We start from the raw sequence: 24832 nt of genomic DNA, 5'->3' as shown, positions 1-24832 counted from the left end.
AGGGAGTAATGGCCGTAGTGTTAGACTTCCCCATTCCCTTTCCGTCTCCATCCCCATACGTGGGTCCCGTCCCCATGACAAATATGAGGGCCAGCCAAGACCAATCTGCACGTCATGATAATGTTGGCAGCACTTTCAAACCAATAATTACAGAAAACGAAATAAATAAAGCATTTTTCACACACCATTTTATTTATATACATTATATATCATAAAACAAAACAGTAGCTTAGTTGATATACAGGTAATGTGGGAAACGTGGGTAAGTTAATTTACGAGACAGGTTGGTATCCATGACTGGTCACACACACCTGGGGCAGCCACAGAGGGGTTGCCAGGTCGTGTCATTTATGGCATTTTTGTCTTAAATCAAGGTGGTCGCCAAGAAATGCCCTTTTTATGGTATATGTTAAGTATTGCCATCATAATGCCATATTTAGTCATCAATCTGCTGTTTTTTGTCATTCTTGGGGACAATTATAAAGGAATCTTTAGGAATAACTATGTTTACATTCAAATGGAAACACTAGAGTCTTTACAAACTAAAAAGAATATATTAACTTCAGCAAAGTTTGCGATGTAATATCAGTCATATAAATATTCTGATACTTTTCAATATATTTCCTTCTATAATAACAAATAGAACACTATTTATTCATGAAATATAGGAAGGGGAAGCCAAAGATGTCCTGCTTCTCGACCTGCGAATTCACCACTTTTTCGACCCCATCCGCTCTCTCTCGAGGTAGTGTTAACCCTCTTGCGCACGATGACGCGTTTAGCGACATCAAAGGGTAAAAGGTCCTGGCGCATGATGACGCGAAACGCGTCATAAAAGTAAAAAAGTTGATTAAAAATTAAGTTTTCGGTGAAAGTGCGTCAAATTTGGGAGCGTCATTTGTTGGGATAAGTTTCTTAATGGAAACATATGGCAGGCACCCTTTCTAAGGAGCGTAGATGAGGAGCTTTGAGCGATTTTTTAGTTGTTAGCCTACTCTGACGAGAGAGGAAAAAAATACAATTTTCTCGGTGTAAATCGGGAACTAATAGGCATATGAGGATTTTGAGGATACCATAAGAATCCTCACTAAATTCTGCTTCGAAACATATATTCGGCTAAAAAAGTTGGCTCACAAAATTTGAAGCTAGCGAGTGGGGAAGAGTTGGTACTTGGGATTTATTGTCTACAATACTCTATATGGAGACTTGAAACAAGTTTGTATTGTTTATATATATATATATATATATATATATATATATATATATATATATATATATATATATATATATATATATATATATATATAAACCCCGATTATCCGAAATGGAAGGGGGGAAGCCTCTTTCGGATAAGCCGATTTTTCGGATAATCCGGATTTAATGGCCGCCATTTTGATCGCCGCCATTTTGATTTTGAAACCAAACAAACACACGCTACGCTAAACAAAGTAGTACGCTTAAAACATGTGATGTAAATGTTTTATTGTATGTTTGTCTGTGTGTCTCCTTGTCTGGACCAGTGTATGTTGATACTTGTGAGCGTTGCAGATCTGAATTGTGAATGTTGCAGAGTGCGATTGTGAATGGTTGTGCAAGCTTGCACGTGTGACCTTGATGCATCGTGCAGGTGGAGACACAGCATGATGACTCATATTATCGCGCAACTCGTATGTTGGAAGGGGAATGTGGCATGGAGTGGAGGAGTCGTGTTTGTGTCGTTGTCTTGAGAGTACGGTGTGAGTAGTCGTGCAGTAGTTTGTTCGTTCGCCGCACCTACGTCCTTGCTGGGGCGAAGGTGCGGACGTGGTGTTGTTGAGAGTTTGTTTAATGTTTTTTGTCTAATACATTGATCTATTCGTTACAAGCTATTTCGGCAATACGTATTAGAAAGCATATTCATTTTAACTGTTCTTATCAATTTCAAATGTGTTAATATAGTACATATGTAGTTACTTTTATTTATTTTTGATGTTTTATAACTTTTTAGTTTATAAAAAAAATTAAATTTGAATTGCATTATCCATATCATTTTCGGATAATCCGGTTTTTCTGATAATCCGATTTCTGATAATCGGTGTTTTACTGTATATATATATATATATATATATATATATATATATATATATATATATATATATATATATATATATATATATATATATATATATATATATATATATATATATATATATATATATATATATATATATATATATATATATATATTTTTTTTTTTTTCCTCTATTTTTATTTGCGCATGTTCTAGTACAAGTCTTTATGAAGCCATTAATACCATATTTATTGGGGTACGATATATCTGTGAGGGTAAAATATGTCTGGGAATGTGGAGCATTGCGGTGGCAAAAAAAGGTCGGTTGGGCCTGAGAAATGCATGATGAGTGGAACAGAAACTTATTGGAAACTTACGGTGTGCAAGAGGGTTAATCAATCCCAACCCCCTGGGGATGCTTAAAACTGCAGTTCACAGCCAAGGGAAAGGGAAGGGAAGGAAACATGAATGGGGGAGATTAATACTACGGCCGTAAATCTTTAACAACAACCAAAGACTTATTCCCTCCAGAACAAATTCTTCTATATCGCTGTATTAATCATATGTTGGAAGGATTAGTAATGAGCATGGTAATCCCTCTTTGTATCACTTTTACTCACATACATTACTCTTTTTATTATTTTATTTTTTATACAACCACTGCCGAGTCCTATTGGTGTCAGCCATAATTTTCTACCTACCTTGTGTAAGAGGTGAGATGAGGCAGATAATACCAAATGATGCAACCTCCATAAGAGCCAGAGAAAAATCCAGCCAATCAGGAGAGGCCTAACAAGTACTGCCTAGCAGCCAGAGGACCACATTATTTGATAAATTTCATTCATAGCTTTCTTTACATGACTACACCAGAAACTTGCATGTCCAGCAAATCAATCTCCATCTACCATCCTCCTGCCCAACTTGATCACTGTACAATGTGAATTTTTCCACAACCCCCCTCCATATTATTTGTTGTGTTGCTGTGAACATCTTTTAGAGTAAATCGATATCTACCAATGGCTAGTTTTCTTTTGGTTGTTTTTATGATATTGCCATTGTTTAGAATGTCCATGATAAGTTTGTGAAGCACTACGTTTCCTGTTGTTAAGCTTTGTCAGTTACGTCAACTTTCTTACATTCATATCTTTGCACTCTTTTAATGAGATCTGTCATTTTCCTTATTAGCTTACTGCCTTTATATTTGTGCCTTTCCTCCTTTTAATGCTGCTTCAATTACAGGGGAAGGAGGCCACTCTTCAAGTTTGCAAGGCCTACTTTTAACTACCAGCAACCCTATATGAACATAAATAAAAGCTATCAAGACAATGATGATGGCTTTTAGCTTCCATGGCTGAGTCCTTTCCAATACCTACTCTTGCAAGCTCAGAGGTGAATGTGAATTATGAAGATGATTTGCATTATGAAAAGGCAAGTAAAGATTTTTTCGTCATTTAGAAATGAGCAAACAAAAAATCATTCCCATGAAGTTTCTACTGTTGGTAGTATTTTATTTTTATTGCTATACTATTGCAATTGCAGTTGTAATAGAAACTATGTATACTACATAGGAATACTACTTTAGTAGTACTAAGAGATTTTTTACTTTAATACTATATTACTACTGCTTTTGTACCCTGTAAGTTGTGCTATTTACCTAAATCACACCATGTACCTTTGAAGGTGTAGTGCGGTGACTAGGCCTGATAAGGGAGCCTCCCATTACCCACTTGGCGAGTGGGGTACCTCTTTGGCTGACTCGGTAAGGAGTGGCTCTCCCGTCACGCTGGTCGCGGGTTCAATCCCAGGCAGCTGGGGAATACCCTCTCCTTGTTGTGATTAATTTCTCGTGTGTTTCGATACACACAGAGAACGTGTGGGGATTATTGAGTAGTAGAAAAGTAGAAAATTAAATCTCGGGGCATGACAAAGGTACCTTGAGCTTGTGGTGGGAAATAACCCATTACCTTGGGATTGCTACCCTATGTACCTGTTTATTGACAAGTGAAAATTGGAGGATGCTGGAAATATATTTGTAGGTTTTGAAAATTTTGCAAAGTATGAAGTACTTGAAAGCCTCCCAAGAAACACTGGATGTTTTTGATTTTAAAAGAAACAAATTGCAATGTGCTTTGGAGTATATTTGAGTCTTTGAGACACATGAAAAGCAGAGGTGACCGCTCACAGAATGTAAGAAACTTCTATGTCAATATAAGAAAAATCTGCACAGGCAAAAGCATTTTTAGATTTTTCTTACATTTTTATGAAAAAAATACATGTAATTTACAACTGTGTAGCCACCATCTTACTGACAGAAAGGCTGAATTGTACATTTAAGTTAAAAATTGGCAGCAACTTAAGAAAAGACCTCTCCTAGGACCGACAAATTTCTTAAATGTTTGAGAAATTTGTCAATCCAAGGAAAGGTATTTTGTTCAAGTAGCTGATAATTTTATGCCTAAGGGCAACACCATTTATAGGTCCTAAATAGCTTGTGAGTCCACTAATATTTTGAACCACATATCACAGAAACAACAACTTCCAGACGAGTTGAGGCTCAAACTTTTACTTCATTTGTAAGCTTATGCTATCCTAATGAGGCACCACAAAATAGATAAGCAAGGTTAAAAAATTTCTTTAAGGCAGGGGCAAATAGGGTGCAATAGAGCAGTCAGCTCATAGATGGACAAATCAGTAAGCACTGAGGTTCCCACACACACTTTCCTGTGTACCCACCTGGCCAGCAACCAGACATGACTTTCTAATGAGGTAGTGGCTACACAGGTGTAAGTTCACACTTTCACTTGCAGATTTTTTTGTATTGTGTGTAATTTCTTTGAGCACCTAGTAATATGCCATAATTATGATGAACAGTCTGCGCAGATAATCTCTGCTCCAGAATCCCTCCAGTTGTCCTGCATCCCTGTGATACACCTAGCTGTCAGGCCAGTCTGTGATTTGAATTTGTTTTGGGAGGGGTTTGCACTCCTTCCTTCGCCAAAAACACTCCGTAGATAAAAAAAAATCAAAAGGTATAGGTTTGGGTTATGGATGAGCCTGAACTCTGATACAGTTTTGCTTGGGTCCCTTCCTGCACAGCAGGCTTCCTCAATGCATCCACATTGAGTGAGCTTGCCATCAGTGACGGGTGCAGAGCAAGGCCTACAGAACCCATGCATATTGAAGGAGGAAGGGCACCCATGCCTCTCTTTTTGTTCTAGGGGTGGACAGAGAGGTGCAGAAGCAGTGCCTGCACACAGAACCAGGCTCAGGATTAACCTTTGAAGGGCTCTGTGTGTGGGCTCCGGGAACGTCCTGGGGCCATATTCTTGAAAGGTGTAAGGGAGCAGCTGGCTCCCTCATGCCGGCCCACCTCCCTTTCAGCCGCTTAGGTCTATGCTCAAACGCGTGGGATACACAACAATCGCTGTGAAAGGCTTAGGATTTAAAGGGTGGTCGGCCCCAGCCTTTTACTACTTTATTTAGTCAAAGGGAGGCTTATAAGATGTATTAAGCAGTTTTTCTTTCGCTAACCGCTTTACAAAATTGTTTCAAGGTGGCATAAGCCTTCTGAGATATGAAACTCAGCATAAAAAAATCTCTGATATAACAGCAGCCTCGTGTAGCGAGGGATGGCATCCACAGGCCTTGAGGATGCCAACGAAATGCTTTCAGCAAGGGAGGTGATCGAAGGAAGGAAGGATGGAAGCAAGGAAGAGGGAAGGAGTGAGAAATTGAAGTGGGAAGGAAGAAGCTAGGGAATGGAGGAATGAATGAAGGGAAGGAGGGAAGGACTCAAGGGACTGAAAGTAGGGAAGGAAGGGAAGAAACGAATGAAAGGAGGAAAGGAAGGAAGGAAGGAAGGGAGTGAAGTAGCAATGGTGCCTGTCTTGAGGGGGTAAGTATAGGTATCTCCAGCCAACTGCAGCCATTTGTGACTGAGGTAACTCTGCCTGATGAGTGTATAATGCAAGTGAGGCTGAAGCACACACTGGACTACATGTCTCTAGTTGCAGTGCACACTCCTACCAAGATGCGTGAAACTGAAGAGGAGAGACCAGAGCTGCACTGCTGGACTTCGTATAACAATGATGAAGGGGTAGCTAAGGAGATTGACCACATCTTTGTAAGTACTCGGAAGATCTTTCAGAACTGCAGGGTTTACTGGAGTGCTGAGTTCTTTGCAAATGATCGTAGGCTTGTTGTTGCAACACTCAAGCTTCATGACCGGTCAAGAAAAATCTCAAGATGCAATAACACTGTGTTCCATCTTGAAAGGCTGAAAGACCATGCATGTGCTCAGGAGTATGCAGTGGTAGTCTCAAATCAGTTCAATGTGCTCTGCACCCTTGAGGACCCTGCAGAACTGTGGGATACCTTCAAATGTTAAACTTCTCGAGTGCCCAAGATCTACGATTAGTTATGCCACTGTGGAGACACTGGAGAATATCAAGAAGAGTTGCACTGCCAGGCTTGTTTGGAATCAGGACCTATATAGGGCTCTGTCATACAGGACTATAGAGCCCTCCTGAGGAGAGACAAGGAGAGGTATATCAGGAGTCATGCCAAGGATGTCGAGGGCTGTCTCAATGCGAATGACCTCCAACCTGCTTACCAGGCCCTAAAGAGGCATTACCATGGGCCTCCCTCTCAGGTGAGTGCTATCTAAACAGCAGATGGTTGCCTTGTGTCAGATATAGATGAGCAGGCGGCTTGTTGGGCCGAGTACTTTGAGCAGTTGTACATGATGGTCCCTCCTAGTGGACAGCTTCCAGATGCTGATCCACCTATTTATAAAAGTCCACCCTCTCAACAAGGTCAGAGTGACTGTGGCAAAGTTGAGGGGTGGAAAGGCACCTGGTACTTCTTCACATCAGTGCAGAGCTGATCAGAGCTGAAGGTGCATCCATGATCTGTGGGTTGCATGCAGTCTTTACTACCATATGGTACCATTCCTGCTGACTGGGAGAGGGGGTTGGTTGCCCTTATCTGAAAAGAGAAAGGTACTGCAACAATTACCATGGTACAACACTGTTCAGTGTGCCAGGCAAAGTGGTTACCCATCTGTTGCTAATGCAGATTTGCAACCAGCTGCTAAAGCAGCAGAGACCTAAGCAGTCTGGGTTCGTGACTGGTAAGCTGACAACTGAATGTATCCCAGCACTTAGCATATTGGTGGAGCACCAACACGAGTTTCATTGGGGATGCTTGCAGCCATGTCAACCTCAAGAAGGCATTTGATTCACTGCATCAAAAGGCACTCTGGGATCCCCTGCGACTCCATGGGATTCCTGCAAGGACCATTGGTTTGATGAATGGCTTGTACTCTGGAACTGGGAGTGTTGGGTGTGTGTGTCTAGCTTCTTCCCTGTGAATGCAGGAGTGAGGCAAGGCTGTGTCCTTGCCCCATCACATTTCAACACTTATTTAGACTGGGTTCTGGGCAGAGTTGTGGACCAGAGTCATTGTGGAGCATCTGTTGGCAATACCAGGATAAAACAATAAAAAGTTCTGGTCTCTGGCACCAAGAACCTACAATTCTCAGTTTCCTGGATCTTGTAAAATTCAAGAGGAGAGAGCTGTTGGTGTTACTGGTATCAGAACCACGGGGACCAGCATATAACTCCTACTCAACCCTGTCAGTGCTAGTAGCAGCACTCAAGTCACCTAAGGGGACACTGATCTCCTATGGAGTTGAGTCTGGCATAGAACACCACCTCCTCTTCAGTTTCACTGGTAGGAATGTGCACTGCAACTAGAGACATGAAGCCCAGTGTTTGCTTCAGCCTCACTTGCATTATACACTTATCAGGCAGAGTTACCTCAATCACAAATGGCTGCAGTTGGCTGGAGTTGCCTATATCTACCCCCTTAAGACAGGCACCATTGCTCATGCCAGACCAGTAGTAGGTGTACTCCTCACTACTGATCTCACCATCGCCAGGCCTTTTTGTGTCAGATAGTCTCATTATGTCCACCCTCGTCCTTCTGAATTTATTTGGTATGTAGGGCAGTTGGTGATCCTCTGAGAGGCTCAGAACATTCCAGGAGTCCATACATAGAGCCCTTCAAAGGTTAATCCCGGGCCTGGTTCTGCGTGCAGGTGCTGCTTCTGCACCTCTCGGTCCACTCCCAAAACAAAAAGAGGGGCCTAGGGGCCCTTTCTCTTTCAAAGTGCAGGTGTCCTATAGGTTTTGTTCTGCACCCATTACTGATGGCAGGCTTGCCCGATGTGGATGCATCGATGAAGCCTGCCATACGGTTGGGCACTCCCAGCAAAACTGGATCGGGGTTTTCTTAAGTTATTTAATTTCCTGTACAGTTTTGAGGAGCTCCCAAACATTCTTTACAATGACATCTTCCCTTTTCCCCGACAGCATGTGAAGGTCTGCTAGACGGCACTAAATTGTCCCACCACCATCTTTCCATCCAGGCCAGTGCTGGTGGAGGGCTGTCACCTGATGGACTCCATGGTGCACCACATCTGAAAGAAGCAACATATCATAAAGTATGGAAACAAAAAATTTAAAAAACTTAATTACAAGGTATATCTGTTAGTTGTCCATCAAATATACCGGTGGGGACATGCATATTGTTTGATTTAACAACACAAGTGTCCTGTTTCTCCAAAGACTCTTTTAGGTATTTATGACTATAGTAGGTTCACTTAAGCTAGATTCCTGGCTCCTAGGTAGGTTGGTAAGCTTGCAGCTGATTGGCTGCTCCGCTTTCTCGCAGACATTCATGTCGGACCACATCTTGCATGCTCGAGTGAGACATGTTTATTATTTTATGCCATAGCTCACCTCACATAAGAGATAGCCAGTTTTGGTTGACACCATCAGACTCAGCAGTGACTGTAGAATCAAGATGTATTTTAAAATCTCGACAAAACAAATAGGAAAATGGTATTACGATGAGTTGAACCGTGAAGATGTTAAAAAAAAATTTATAACATGTTTTACTTATGCTCGCTGTTTTCAACAGTTGTTCATTGACTGCAGAAATATATTATTACATTACGCAGGAAAATTTCTCATGAACATGATAGTGTGATAAGAATGCAGTTAAAGCTCCACGTATTGAAAATGGAGTTATTTATAGCAACATGTCACTCGATGCAACCATCACGGCGCGCACGACACGCTGCGTGATTATGTTTAAAAAAATGAGTGTCGAGCGCTCCGTGATGGTTGCGGTGAGTGACATGTTGCTATAAATAACCCTGTGTTTTCAATATGTGGAGCTTTTATCTGCATTCTGATCACACTATCGTGTTAACGACAGATTTTCCTAGGTAACGTAATAATATATTTCTGCAGTCAATGAACAACTGTTGAAAATAGTGAGCATAATTAAAATATGTTATAAACATTTTTTTAACATCTTCACAGTTTAACTCATTATAATACCATTTTCTTTTTTGTTTTGTTGAGGTTTTACAATACATCTTGATTCTACAGTCACTGCTGAGTCTGATGGTGTCAACCAAAACTGGGTATCTTGTATATGAGGTGAGCTATGGCATAATATAGAAACATGTCTCACTAGAGCATGCAAGATGTGGTCCGATATGAGTGTTAGCGGAAGAGTGGTGCAGCCAATCAGCTGCAACCTTTCCAACCTGCCTAGGCACCAGGAATCTAGCTTAAGTGAACAAGGTATAGTACACTACACTTTTTTGGACCTACTGAAAACTTTGTACACTTTTTTGGACCTACTGAATGCATAGTTATTGCAGATTTTGGTGCCATTTCTGTGCATTTTCAATAACAGCATTACTGTAGAATAAGAAGTATAATGTTGCAATTACTAAAGTTTTCTCACCCCACTATTTCTCACACTTCAGTGAACACTATAACAGTAAGGTGATACCTTTGTAGAGCTGAAAATTTGATTTAGGGCAATTAAAGAAATGGTTGAACTAAAAGGAAAATATAAGTTTCCTCTACCAGATTACTATGTGACCCATATGAATTGCATTGCTCACTAATATTAGCTTAACACAGATTGCACTTCCATACTGGGGGCCTTTACAAGCTGAATTCCGGTAGAGGGCAGCACTGTTTCCGACTCTCCAGAGTGATGGAGTTGGAAATGCACCTCTCAGTTACTTCTCCGACAGGTCCGTGAGGTAAAGTACTTTGATTCTTCATAAAAAATTGTATAATGTATGAATATATAGCCGAGAAGAAAGAAATGCTCACATTGCTTTATTTATTGCCAAACAGTCATTCTACTGCAAACCCAGCACCCCTAATTTCTAATTGCTATTTTTTAATAAATATGATGAAAGTGAAATCAGGCTTATGTGGCCCATTATAGAACATCCAGTAAGGTACATGTAATGATTGTGTCAACTTTGCCTTTTGGAGAAAATATATTTTAAACAAATGTTGGTATTTGATAACCCCAGGGAGGACTCCCTTTCCAGCTGCTGACTTGAGAGGTGCCTTGATAACTCCCTAAACCTCTTTCTTATCAATTTCTGCAACATACACGGTCTTCGTTCTGTTCTAATTTTCATTCTGTGGAACACCATCTCTCCTCCTCTAAAAAGAAAGTTTGGAAAGTTTCGTTTAGTCGGCGCAACATCTGTGGTCATATGCTGGAGAGAGACAGAAGGGGAAGGAATTAAAGGAGAAGGGAACAGACAGGACACAACCCCTGATTAATACCTGGTACCCATTCACTGCTGGGTGGACAGGGGCGTAGGGTATCGGAAAAGCCACCCAAATTTTTCCACTCCGCCCAGGAATTGAACCCGGGCTCTCTCGGTTGTGAGCCGAGTGTGCTACCACTGCACCACTACTCTGTTCCCTCCTACTATCTCTACCCTAAATTTCAATCCAAAGCTGTATGTTGCACCTACGTGCGCAACGACATCACTTGCCCTCGTGCCCACAACCTTGATTCTTAAGAATTTTCCACCATCTGGCTAAGACTTCATTGTCATTCTATTACTAAATACATCTGTGCTGTTTATCTCTCACTTAACTCTCTGACTACTTGAACTCTAAAGTGGAGCACATCATGACCCACTCTCCCTTTGCTGAAATCTCCATCCTAGGAGATTTCAATGTTCACCACCAGCTTTGGCTTTCATCCTCTTTCACTGACCATCCTGGTGAACAAGCCAACAACTTTGCTCTCCTCAACGATCTAGAGCAGTTGGTTCAGCACCCTATACGTATTCCCGACTGTCTTGGAGACAGGCTTATTCAAACTATTCTCACCGTTGGGCTCCTCCGATCACAACCTCATTTCTGTATCCTGTCCTATCGCTCCTGTACATCATCTGGACCCACCGAAGAGGCGATGCTTCTGGTATTTTGCTTCAGCTCAGTGGGACGAACTGAGGATGTACTTTTCAGATTTCTTGTGGAATAATTACTGCTTCCAGGAGAGAGACCCCTCTGTGTGTGCCCATCGCATCACAGAGGTGATTGTCTCTGGAATGGAGACGCACATTCCATGTACTTTCTCTACTCCTCATGCTAAAAAGCCTTGGTTTAACCCCTTCAACACAAGGACGTGTATACTGCGTCCTTGCGTGCCATGTACCATATCCGAGGACGCACATACTGCGTCCTGGCTCACTTTAGCCAATATATGAGTTATTTTATCTCTATATTTATGCTTACATCTCTAAATTATCAGTTAATTTGTTTCTTTATGTGCACCATTTAATTCTGTATGTTTTCATATATAACACATGATGATTGTGTTGAGTTTATGGCTGAAAACTTGTTATATTCAATAGCGACATTTGAAATTTGGCGTGTGCGGCGATCCTGGATACGGCGTGGGGCGCTGTTTTGGCCCAGCCGTAGTGAGTTTCTTTATGTGCACCATTTAATTCTGCATGTTTTCATATATAATGCATGATGATTATGTTGAGTTTATAACTGAAATCTTGTTATATTCAATAGTGACATTTGAAATTTTGCACGCGCGGTGATACCGGTTACGGCGCGGGGCGCTGTTTTGGCCCGGCCATAATGAGTTTTTTTATGTGCATCATTTAATTCTGCATGTTTTCATATATAATACATGGTGATTATGTTGAGTTTATGGCTGAAAACTTGTTATATTCAATAGCGACATTTGAAATTTGGTGCCCGCGGCGATCTCGGATACAGCGTGGGGCGCTGTTTTGGCCCAGCTGTAGTGAAGGGGTTAATCACGCTTGTTCTTGTGCTGTCAAAGATAAAGAAGCAGCTCACAAAAGGTACCAGAGCCTTGGTTTAATCACGCTTGTTCTCGTGCTGTCAAAAATAGAGCAGCAGCTCACAAAAGATACCAGAGCTTTCGCACTCCTGCTAACCATGATCTTTATATTTCTGCCCAGAATCGTGCCAAATCTATTCTTCGACTTACCAAAATATCTTTCATAAATAGAAAATGTCAAAACCTTGCTTTTTCTAATTCTTCCTGTGACTTCTGGCACCTAACCAAAAATATCTCCTCCAATTTCACTTCTTCATCTTTCCCTCCTCTCCTTAACCCTGACGGCAGCACCGCCATCTCATCTATCTCTAAGGCTGAACTCTTCTCTCAAACTTTCTGTAAAAATTCCACTCTGGATGATTCTGGGCATATTCCTCCTACTCATCCCACCTCTGACTCCTTTATGCCTGTTATCAAGATTCTCAAGAACGATGTTTTTTATGGCCTCTCTGGCCTCAACTCTCAGAAGGCTTATGGACCTGGGGTGGCAAGCATCACCGCGCCACAACTCACGCAGAGACTCCAGCGTCTTTCATCATTTCAGTGGCAAAGATCTTCCGGCTTCCAAGCCATCACAAGTAGGATTGGGGCGGTCTTGGAGTAACCAGCGCGCCTAAAGGAGTATAGCTATAAATCGCTGTCTTGAATTTCTAATACAAATATAATATATTTATAATTAATATAAATATATATATATATATATTATAAATATATCAATTGATAATTGGAATGTTAATGAATTTTTTATCTTTTTTCATCTATTCCGCCAACTGCGTTTTTTTCCGTCTGCATCTATAATTCTTCTGATAATTGGCCCTTGATGAGATCTGCATTTAGCAATAGGATAGATACCGTGAATTGAGAGTCGTTGAAAAGATTTGCCCAACAATGTACCAACGGCGACAGCAAGAGTTTGTAGTTTAGCACTCTGAATGGGAAAGCAAGGCCCAATCGCCCAATAGTAAATTCAAACGACCTAAGGAAGAATGGAAGACGCTCAAGAGTGACTCTGAAAAAAAAAAAGACACACCTGCTAAATGGAACCTAGTGAGTAAGCGCCATCGCATCCCACCTCGCCACCACATACCCTTGTACTGGGCTCTTATGTGCACATTGCACATGTGTGTAACGCACTGTGTGGACGTACGCTTTGCCGTGGGACACTTCCAATTATCTTACCAAATACCAGCAAATTCAAGCAACATGCCACCGGAAAAACCGCAACATTCGTTAAAACTGAGCCCCCCGCCCCGCCTCACGTACCGCCTCCCCCACTGCATCCCTTCTCTCCACTCACCCTCTCAGTGATGTCACGGTCACTATTCTCCCGGAATGACCTGACTGCTCTCTTAACTCGACACCTCTGCTTCTGTGGCGCTTGCGGTGGCGTTTTTCGCGCGTTTTCAACGTGCTTTTAGACCGCCAGATCGCGCCTGTCCTCTCCGTCCTGTCTCCGCCTCAGTCGCACCAAGTCAGTGGTCCAATCCAGTCCGTGCACGATCCCTTTCAGCACTCGCCTTCAACCTGTAGCCATCTTTTACTTGTACCTTCATAAACCCTTCGGATATCAACAAACGCGGTATCAAAGTACAAGGCCACGCGAATGAGTCATAAGTAAAAAAAAATTAAAAAAAAAAAAAAAATAAAAAAAAAAATTAAAATGATATTTGTTGGGAATTTTGTTGTTGATAAGTTCATTTGTCATTAAGGAATATGTAAACGTAAATGAGAACGTAAATTTTTTTTTCGATTTTATTTGAGAGACTACTCTGACGGGGAGAAAAATAAAGTTTCAGGAAAATGAAGTTAAGGAACCATTATTGAACGAAAGATTTGAGGATACCATAAGAATCCTCCAAAACCATAAGAAAACATATATTCGCACAAAAACATACCCACAAAATTAAGAAGAAAGCAAAAGGGGAAGAGTTGGTACTTAGGATTTATTGATTTAGGATTTATTCACTGAGACTTAAACTTATGTCTATTTTTTATATATATTTTATATATTTTTATTATTTTTATCTTACTGTGCTTCTAAGAGTTGAGGGTTATGCCCTTCGGGTTAAAAAATTCCTTTCGCGCTTGTGGGTGGTGGCGGGGGTGGCTGCCATGTTGCAGTCTTGCCATTCTGCCAGTCCTTGGGAGCGCTTGGGAGGAGCGCCCCCCTGACGGCCTCCCAAGGCGCGAGGCGAGATAGGAGTTCCAGAGCAGGAGCTGGAGCTGTGGAACCATGAGGTTTTCCTCGACGCTGGGACTCCTGAGCACACACACTTCCAAGGACTTGGGAACTTTGATGAAACCCACCCCTGATAGAATGCTTCCTATTGTCCTTAAAAACTGTGCCTCCGTGCTGACACCCTGCCTGGTCAAACTCTTTCGTCTCTGCCTATTAATATCTACCTTTCCTTCCTGCTGGAAGTACGCCTTCATACAGCATGTGCCTAAGAAGGATGATCGCTCCAACGCTTCAAACTACCGCCCTATAGCTTTACTTTCCTATCTATCTAAAGCCTTTGAATCAATCCTTAACCGGAAGGTTCAAAAGCACCTTTTCACTTCTGACCTTCTATCTGATCGCCAGTATGGGTTCCGCAAGGGGGGTTCTGCTGGCGATCTTCTTGCTAGCTCTCTTATCTGACTCTTGGTCAGCCTCTCTTAGCCATTTCGGTGAAACTTTCGCAGTTGTGCTAGACATGTCGAAAGCCTTCCATAGAGTCTGGCACAAGTCTTTGCTCTCTAAACTGCCCTCTTCTGGTTTCTATCCTTCTCTCTGTTCCTTTATCTCCAGCTTCCTTTCCGGCTGTTCTATCTCCGCTGTGGTAGATGGTCACTCTTCTTCCTCTAAACCTATCAACAGTGGTGTTCCACAGGGCTCTGTCCTATCGCCCACTCTCTTCCTGTTATCAATGATCTTTCCACAACAAACTGTCCTATCCATTCATATGCTGATGACTCCACTCTGCATTATTCAACTTCTTTCAACAGAAGACCTTCTCAACAGGAATTACAAGACTCCATAGTGGAGGCTGCAGAACGCTTAACCTCAGACCTTGCTATCATTTCCGATTGGGGTAAAAGGAACCTTAATTGTGCCCTTCAATGCCTCAAAAACCCAATTTCTCCACCTATCAACTTGACATAATCTTCCAAACACCTATCCCCTATTCTTCGATAACACTCAGCTGTTACCTTCTTCAACACCAAACATCCTTGGTCTATCCTTCGCTCAAAATATCAACTGGAAACCACATCTCCTCTCTTACTAAATCAGCTTCCTTGAAGTTGGGCGTTCTGTATTGTCTCCGCCAGTTCTTCTCCCCCGCACAGATGTTGTCCATTTATAGGGGCCTTGTCCACCCTCATGTGGAGTATGCATCTCACGTGTGGGGGAGGCTCCACTCACACAGCTCTTCTGGACAGAGAAGAGTCTAAGGCTCTTCGTTTCATCAGCTCTTCTCCTTTTACTGATAGTCTTCTGCCTCTTAAATTCTGACGTCATGTTGCATCTCTTTCTATTTTCTATCGATATTTTCATGGTAACTGCTCTTCTGAACTTGCGAACTGCATGCCTCCCGCGGCTCCGCTGCACACGACTTTCTACTCATGCTCATCCCTATATTGTCCAAACCCCTTATGCAAGAGTTAACCAGCATCTCCATTCTTTCATCCCCTTCACTGGTAAACTCTGGAACAGCCTTCCTTCATCTGTATTTCCTCATGCCTATGACTTTATCTCTTTCAAGAAGAGTGTATCAAGACACCTCTCCATCCAAAATTGACATCTCTTTTGGCTACTCTTTATTGTTATCTATTATGGGAGCGGCGAGCAGCGGGCTTTTTTTCTTTTACTCATTTTGTTGCCCTTGAGCCGTGTTCTTTGATGTATAAAAAAAGTCCCATATATAATATTGATGTGTTTATGAAGGCCCTGCCCTACCCTGCCCACAATGATGTGATGCTATCACACATACTGCAGAAATACAGTCTGTCTTTATGTGTGTGATAACATCCTGTCTTTGTGGGCGTGCCACAGCATCTGTAAACACAACAACTCAGTCTTATATATGAACTGTTTTTGAGGTTCCAAGTACCAACATTTATGTTAAATATATTTTTGCCAAAAGTCAATGGTGACAGTTGATACATGTACTGAGTTAATTTGTTAGAATTTGTCACCTATCACAGGAAGCCTGGTTACATTAACATATATATGTATCATATTAATAAGAAATCAGCAATAGAAAATTGGAGCTGCTGAGTTTGCTGCAGAATGGTTTTGTTTGGCAAAAAATAAAGCAAGCTAAGCACTTCTTTCTTCTCTGTTGAAAGTAAGGGCTTTTTCCTCAAAATCACTCAAGAATTTAGCACTCATCTTGGACATTATCAAGACAGTTTACCTGTCCCATGTTTCCCCAGGTACCCATTTATCGACTAGCCTGAAAGGGAAGATAAACAGCTGGGTAGGTACATGGTAATTTTCTGGGAAAGTATTCTAATCTGGGAAAGCGGATTCTGAGCAAGGTTTGCTAACCACTTCACCATGGAGGCATATGGCCTACTTTGCTAATTGGATAATCTGTCCCTGCATAGTAAAGAAGTTGTTGTACATTTCTAATTAGGTAACAAAGAAAAGGAGAGGTCATCCTCATGATCACTACATTTCATCTATCAATCATGGCACCTGATTATGAAAAATAATAAATCATGGTTCTCCCTAGTATATGGGGTCCCTTAGTGTTACAGAATGCAATGCATATATAAAACAGACAGAAAACACTTACAGTAAGGATGAATATTACTTTAACAATCAAGTTGACAGTAAATTATGCAATTGGAAAAATCATTACTGGATAAAAATACTTAAGGTTATACTCTAGGTTCAGAATAAAAAGAAAAAAGGTTAAATAGCTGATATGGATTTACAATTACGAGGTTCCATTGCAAAGGTATGGTTTAACTCTGTATTATATTAATCGGAAATGATAAACACAACCCATCTAATTTTTACCAACTTGAGAACATCATGAGTTAATTAATCAACACATGATTCCTGGTGGAGTGAACCTTAATGGACTACGCTTCTGTAATACAGTTACTAGACTGCAATAAGAGTATCAGTATTGATCAAGCTATATAATGTTTTCAGTATGCCTCCACCCACCTGAACCTGGGTAATCTTTGCAGAATACACCATCTTTCTAGGAGCAGATTGCTGGCTAGTGTTTTTCTGTGGCTTGAATTCATGGCAGTTGAATAATAAAGTAACACTGATGATAACTGCTCCAGCAGGAAAGTCCTATGGAACATAAGCACTTCTGGAAAGGTAAAATAAAGTTAGCAGCATACACTAAACTGCATATTTCCTCAGTGCTCATTTCAATTTCAATGGCCCATTAGGCTGTGGTGGGTAAGAACCAAGGTTCTAGAACCTCTAGACCAGTGGTTCCCAAACTTTTTTCTGTCGTTTCCCCCTTCATCAACTTAAACCACCCGGATTTCCCCCTTCATGTGGATGAGGAACAAAGTAGCCAAAACATGAAATTTACTTGCTTAATAACACAAATAATATAATAAATAAATAGTAGCCAAACACAATATTTACTTAACATAAATCAGTCAATTAATAGCTCTGATGCCCCATTTCCGCCGACAAATTGCTAGTAATTTATATATCCTTTTACAATAGAGTATACGAGGCAGCTGACAATGATGAGAGCTATGATTTGGTTTATCTTGATTTTAGTAAGGCCTTCGATAAGGTACCTCACCAGAGACTGTTAAATAAAGTCAGGGCTCATGGGATAAGAGGGAAGGTATTTGATTGGATTAAGGCGTGGATTAGCGACAGGAAACAGAGGGTTACCATTAACGTTAAAAAATCCGAATGGGGTAATGTTACCAGTGGGGTTCCTCAAAGTTCAGTTTTAGGCCCGCTTCTATTCATTATCTACATCAATGACATAGACAATGGGATAACTAGTGACATAGGTAAATTTGCAGATGACACCAAAATAGGATGCACTATTAGGGCAGGAGAGGATGCTAGAGTACTGCAGGAGGATCTCAACAAACTGTCAGCTTGGTCAGAGAAATGGCAGATGAATTTTAACATCACCAAGTGTAGCGTACTTAGTGTAGGAACACACAACCCATTACACAGGTATAGTTTAGACCCCACAGCGATAGACAGGTCTGAGTGTGTAAGGGATTTGGGTGTGTTAGTGAACTCTGACCTAAAACTAAGGAAGCAATGTATTAGTGCGAGGAATAGGGCTAACAGGGTATTAGGCTTTATTAACAGGACGGTAACCAACAGGAGTGCAGAGGTCATCCTCAGACTCTATTTAGCGTTAGTTAGGCCACACTTAGATTATGCTGTCCAGTTTTGGTGCCCACACTACAGAATGGACATCAACTTGCTAGAATCAGTTCAGAGGAGGATGACCAAGATGATTCAGGGGCTGAGGAACCTCCCATATCAAAATAGGCTGAAACATCTAAACTTACAGTCACTAGAGAGACGAAGAGTGCGGGGAGATCTGATAGAAGTATTCAAATGGGTCAAGGGTTACAACAAAGGCGATATAAGTAAAGTACTGAGAATTAGCCAGCAGGATAGAACTCGCAGTAATGGATTTAAATTAGAAAAGTATAGATTTAGGAGAGATATAGGCAAGCATTGGTTTAGTAATAGGGTGGTGGGGGAATGGAATAGACTCAGTAATCACATAGTTAGTGCAGGGACGATAGCTTGTTTTAAGAGTAGACTGGATAGCTACATGGACGAGGACGACAGGTGGCAGTGAGGTGTGGGTGCAGTAAGGTGGCGGGGTGCTGGATACGTGCCTGGGTACCACCGGTATAATGAGGATCAAGCCTCTACCTGTAACCCCTGTAACTACACCTCACCCACCGTGAGTAGTGGGGGGGATTCTGGAGCTGCCCTGTGTAGGCCACCCGGCCTCTTGCAGTTTCCCTATGTTCTTATGTTCTTATGTTCCCCCCAGGAATCATAAAATTTCCACAAGGTTGGGAAATGCTGCTCTAGACTCTGGTATGAACCCATGCTTTCATGACACGGGGCAAGTGTGACATATGGGTTACTTCAGACTACCTCTCCCTGGTACATACTGATCGCCCAGCCAAAGAGGAAGGATGAACAGCTTGGTGGGCCTGGGGCTGAACCATGGCCTGCAAATTCATAGCAAGGCATGTTAACCATTACATCACATCTGAAAAAGTAACTATTTAACATACCATATTTGTATTATGATTCATGTAGGATATGGTTAGCCATTAAGATTTGCACCTAATTGGCAACATAAAATTTTTGCAACACAAAGTTTGTCAAACCAAAATTATTAATGGACACTTCAAAGTTCTGGAGCCTTCTAGGTCACCCTTTTCCTACTTCAGCCATAAATCAGAATGCCTCTTTTAGTCATCTTTAATATTTTAGCTAACCTTGAAATTTTGTTTGCCAGATCAGGACAGGGTATGTTTTTTCATTACCATCAATCCTCATAATACCCATTTTAGGCTTTTAGGAACTTTTTAGATACTGTAAAAATAGTTTTCATCAAAAAGACTTGGTAGTATGGCAACTATAAAGAAGACAACAGTTCTTAGTAAAGCCTATGCTAAAAACTTGTTGTAATTCATAGTTTTTATAACACTAACATCAGAAAGTTGCAAAATTTGAAATAATAATGTAGTACAGCAGTATAAAGTGTTCTTACCCCTTGAGTAAGATCTTGTCACTTCCTGTGTCTTGAGACGGCCTCCACACTAATGCTGGAGCTCTGGGTTGGCCTGGAGTAACTATGACCTGTTTACTCAGAACATTAAGCCTTTTTATATAGAGGGGAAGCAGGGAATCATGTTGTTATTTATGTAATTTCTTTATTTCTGTGAAACAAGGTGTACAAGATTTGCAAATATATTTGTAATATTGAAAGAGAAACACAGAACTGGACGTGTGAATCCCTTCCTATTTTGGGCAGGAGGAGGCAAGGGAGGTGTATTGCTGCTCCCTAATGCCTGTGCTCCAAAGTTTAAAAAAGTAAGTAATAATAAAGTTAATTTTCCTCAGATTACATTGCACATGTCCTCCTCTAATCTGAACCTGAACCTCTTTCTGCCCAAAATATGGAAGCAAGCAAGCAAATGCAGTGCAGCTTATATGCAATTATGAAGGCGAGGTGAACATTGATAAAGCTTTCAAAATAATAAATCTGTAGTAGTGATTAAAATCTTAAAATTCTATTAACAGTAATATCTAGATCTGCAGCAATGATTATCTCTTTGTTTTGTTACTTTTGGGAAATTTTTTATATATATATATATATATATATATATATATATATATATATATATATATATATATATATATATATATATATATATATATATATATATATTTCTCAAATGGGTTTCACTTTTACTGTAAGTAGGGGTGAAAAAATAGCCAACCACAATTAATGCCCCCTAAAATAACTAGCCATTCATTACATTTCAAAGAAAAAAAAGATTTTAAGCAAAACAGTATCTTGGAAATACCAAAACTGAGCTTTTCCAAGAGCTGTTTAAACTGTCAATCAGTAATGGTAGTTTCTTTTTAGGGAATAAATGTTTTCAGCTGAGCTGCATATGCTAGATGAGTACTATCAAACTTAAGCTCAGGAACTTAAAAAATATAAAATCTTAAAATTCAGTAGTATTATGTGACCAACTATCCCAGCTGTGGCAACGCTATGTTGTAAAAGAATTAAACAGCCTTATTCTGGGTCAACACACTATTGCGACCTTTGTTATGCAGCATTAATGAGACAGGCAGCTGAGAACCCTGCACAGGCAGGATGATGCAGCAACAGCACTGAAGGAGTCTTGCAAAAGTCATAGGAAACATGTAATGCAAATGTATCTAAAAAATGCAATAAGAATCTGGGAAAACAAAGTAGTATGTATATGCAACCACACATAACCATTTTATTTTATGACAAGGGGCAAAACAAAGGTTCTTTCAAACTAATAAATATAAACATTAATACAAGACCATTATGCTCCGTACATGTGTTCTATGTACAACTCAGTGTTGATAGAGTTGGGCATTCTTAGAGGAACAGTTGTGCCCAGATAGTCATTGCTACTCTTCTGGTAGTGGCCAGGATGTCCTAGACTTGTTAGGCATTTTCATTTGAAGGATGTCACTTCACATTAGTACATAACTTTAAACATAGACAATAGGCAGTGAGAAAATTGTGAACTGCCACCATTGTTTTCTGCAATAGCTTTTTAACTGAAGAACAGATTAATATAATCTTATAAATTTCAGAATTTGTGGATTGCTGTGCTGTGGGGAAGAGAAGTTAGTTGTGGTCATGGGTGCCTGTCATGCCAAAAGGGCAGCTGGCCTCTCCTGCCCTCAGGAGGGAGTGCCCCACCCATGGCAGGGACCAGGTGCCCCAGCAGGCCAGTGGAAGACAACAACTAACTGGAAGACTGAATCGTTTCCAGAACAACCTCCATGTCAGGCGGCTCCTGGCAGGGGAGGCGCCAGGTGGCTGTCGACAAGGTTTGGAAGAACTGAGTCAAGATGTTGTCATCCCTGCTGTCTGGGGCTTCTCACATTTGCCTAGAGGGCAAGAGGCATAGTCTGCATGAAGGGGAATATGTAAGACTTTTAGCATCAATTTAGAATCTGCGAGGCAGAGTTTGTAAGGAACAAGAATCGGGTAGATACTTGATGCAGACTTGAGATTTAAATGGTTGCTGCTGCTGCAGTTGGATGTTTGTTTAAAAAGCTGAATAAGTTTTGATATTTACTTTCATGGGCTCTTGTGAGGCCAGGTCAGGTGGGTCTTTGAGGCTTTAGAACAAAGCTCTTGTGTATTATTGCTATAGTGCTACATAATATATATGTATATATTCATATATTCATATACGATATAATATCGAGAAAGTGCAACATAAAATTTCAAACTCTAGCCAGAGCACCACACTGCTGGGGGACACTTTTGATGCTTAGGCAACACAACTCATTTCCACACCAACACAAAGTGGTATGAAGCTCTGAACTGGTCCTTTCCAGCAGCAGTGAGGAGCTCCAGCTGGCAACAGTATACTGGTTGCCGCCTTACCCCTCTGGCAGCAAGTGTCTACCACTGCCTCCACTGCCACTGCGAGAAAAGCAAAATCCACAGATGCCAAGGAAGGTATGACACCTGGCACCATGACTGGCAGTGAGTTTGCCTGTTGTCTCAGGCATTGGCAGTTGTGGCAGTGCACTGCACACCATGCAGGGGCAGGGCGCCAAGGGTGTGGCTGATATGCACAGAGTGGCAATGGATCCAACCAGAACCAAGAAACGTTTTTTGAAGGTGGGGCACTGGTGCCACTGAGCCATGAGGCCTAAACACATGCTGTGTAGCTGCTGAGCACAACATCCAGTTAAGTTAGGCCTAGCCTTCGATTTCACTCCCCTGAACACTATAAGACCCAAGAACTGTTTGTTAGCAGAGGGGCTGCCATGTATGGTGTGGACTTTACAGGCAGATACAGCCAACATAACTCATTGTTACCTGCTCCACTTTCATTGGCGTGAAGAACCTAAACGTTTGTTGGTGGTGGTGGAGGTGGTGAGTCCACTCTTAAGAAATAAATTTATGGTTGATTATCAGGAGCAATCCTTTAGTTCTTTACCAGTAACTGGGCGGCGTTTCAGTTGCGTGGTGCCCACCAATTGGGCTTGGTAAATAGATTTTTTTAATTAAATGCTGCACTTTAACTTTGTGATTCCTATATTAAGTGGCACCTAATCGATTCCTTGCCCAGTGCCAGTAACTGGCAGGCCCACGCAAGGCGCCATTCTGCCCTGGCACTCTTCAGGATACACAAGAAAGACCAGCCTGCTAGTGTCACTGCCCAAGGATGCCCAGCAGCTGCTCCCAACACCAATGTACTTGCCTACAAATTTAAGTCTCCAGATGAAAATATAGCTTTTCCCATAATCCATTTGTATTTAACACCAAAGAATCTGCAACCAACAAGCGTAGGCAACTACTAGAACCTGGCCTGCTCAGATGAATTTTTTGTGTCTTCTTGCTGGCCAGATCTTGGTTGCCTATGGGAGGTTAGAGTGCAGCAAGCTGTGGTGGGGAGGAGCTGCAGGGGTTCCTGAGCTTCACTACAGCAACCTACTAGGGGACAAGCAGTCCATGGGGTTCCTTGCCCAGCTTGGCCTCTGTGCAAGGCTGCTGATCATTCCTCACTAAATTCACCTTCCCTGCGAGGAATAAAACTCGTCTAGGGTGGTCCCTCAGAGGTCCCAAGAAGCAGGAATCCCACATTAAATTAATAAAATGGGCAAGATACAGAAGAAAGGGCAGCTGCCAGACCAAGTGGAGAACCCCAAACTCATAGCTCAGGAAATTTAAAAATTTCATACGAGATGAGGGGGAGAAAAAATGGCTTAGAAATGTACAGCTCAGATCCAAAAGTCTACAACACTACTTGATCCTAACTCAAGGCTAGTGTGGCAGTACTCTTGAGGGTGGTTTCTCTTGTGTATTGTGAAGTGCCAAATGTTCCCTATTCATCATCAGAGAGGAGGTCTTTCTTGCTCTTGCTATTCTTCCCATTCTTGTTGTTACCATTTTTCATGTACTGGGAAAGTAGATCGATGGGCAGAGGGAAGATAATGGTGGAGTTCTTCTCAGCACTGATGGCATTGAGTGTCTGCATGTAGCGCAGCTGTGAAACAGAGTGTAACTGTTAGCTTCTGGTGAGGGACTGGAGGGTGGGGAGGGTCAGTGGCCAGTAAGGAGGCTTTGGGGTGTCAAGAGAGGATCACAAGGGCCAAATGGCTGAATCTAAGTGAGAACTAATAATGCCAGAGTGAGGGCAGTAGTGATGGCAGTGTAGAGCAGTGATTAAGTGAACAACAGTCTGAGATGAACTGGCATTTTGCTCTAATTCTTATTATTCAACTCTGTAGCTGCATTTTTTTTCAGGATCAATTGAGTTGCTTCATTATTTAATGAAGAGGTTCGGACAGTTATTATTTACACAGGACTTAACTCTAGCCTTAGCTTAGTATGCAGAATAGATAAACTTCACAAGAATGGCGGAACATGCAGAGTTATAGATGCTGCCTCCGAGTCATGCACCCTCTTGCAAGTGAAGGTTTTCTCGCTTTTAACTTCTGATCATTCCAACGTCCGCCTTAGTTAGCCGTGTTAGGTTTAGCTGAAGACTTTAGCTTTAGTCCAGGGTCAGCGTGGCTCCAGTGTTTAGCAGCAGACAGAGACAGGCCACGGCAGCATACCAGCCTAGCTCACCTACGTCACAGCTACAATAGGAGCCTCCCGCTGTGACCTGCACAGACCATACAGACCTGCACAGGTCCATGACCTTTTAAGTGCAAGTTAGAATCTTCCTGCACAAAGTCACAGTGAACAAGCCAGAGTTGTTTACAAGACAATTCCGAGTACAGGCCGCAACACAGGGTTGTGTTGGCACTCATTGCTACTGGCAGGCCATTATGCTCCTAGT

At 41.5% G+C, this 24832-nt stretch overlaps 1 protein-coding gene and 1 long non-coding RNA gene across 12 annotated transcripts in view; one reads left to right on the top strand and one right to left on the bottom strand.

Moving 5' to 3' along the window:
- Positions 1-8426: 8426 nt before the first annotated feature.
- LOC127010451 (uncharacterized) lies at positions 8427-21762 on the top strand. Its single transcript, XR_007763190.1, has 3 exons — positions 8427-8555; positions 10057-10181; positions 21615-21762. It is a non-coding gene; the product is annotated as an uncharacterized LOC127010451 (long non-coding RNA).
- LOC127010449 (band 7 protein AGAP004871-like) overlaps positions 20163-24832 on the bottom strand; it is a 215819-nt gene continuing 211149 nt past the window's right edge. For 8 of the 11 annotated variants that reach the window (XM_050884626.1, XM_050884625.1, XM_050884620.1 and 5 more), the window contains exon 8: positions 20163-24031. In XM_050884626.1, the coding sequence (XP_050740583.1) occupies positions 23870-24031 (162 nt within the window). In that variant the 3' untranslated portion in view covers positions 20163-23869. The remainder of the gene's footprint in view (positions 24032-24832) is intronic. The other 3 variants (XM_050884630.1, XM_050884629.1, XM_050884628.1) reach the window with 1 other exon arrangement.

Source organism: Eriocheir sinensis, chromosome 43, assembly GCF_024679095.1.
Source record: "Eriocheir sinensis breed Jianghai 21 chromosome 43, ASM2467909v1, whole genome shotgun sequence".
Lineage (NCBI taxonomy): Eukaryota > Metazoa > Arthropoda > Malacostraca > Decapoda > Varunidae > Eriocheir > Eriocheir sinensis.
The sequence above is the reverse complement of the archived record's forward strand: the minus strand, read 5'-3'. Positions and strand labels throughout refer to the sequence as shown.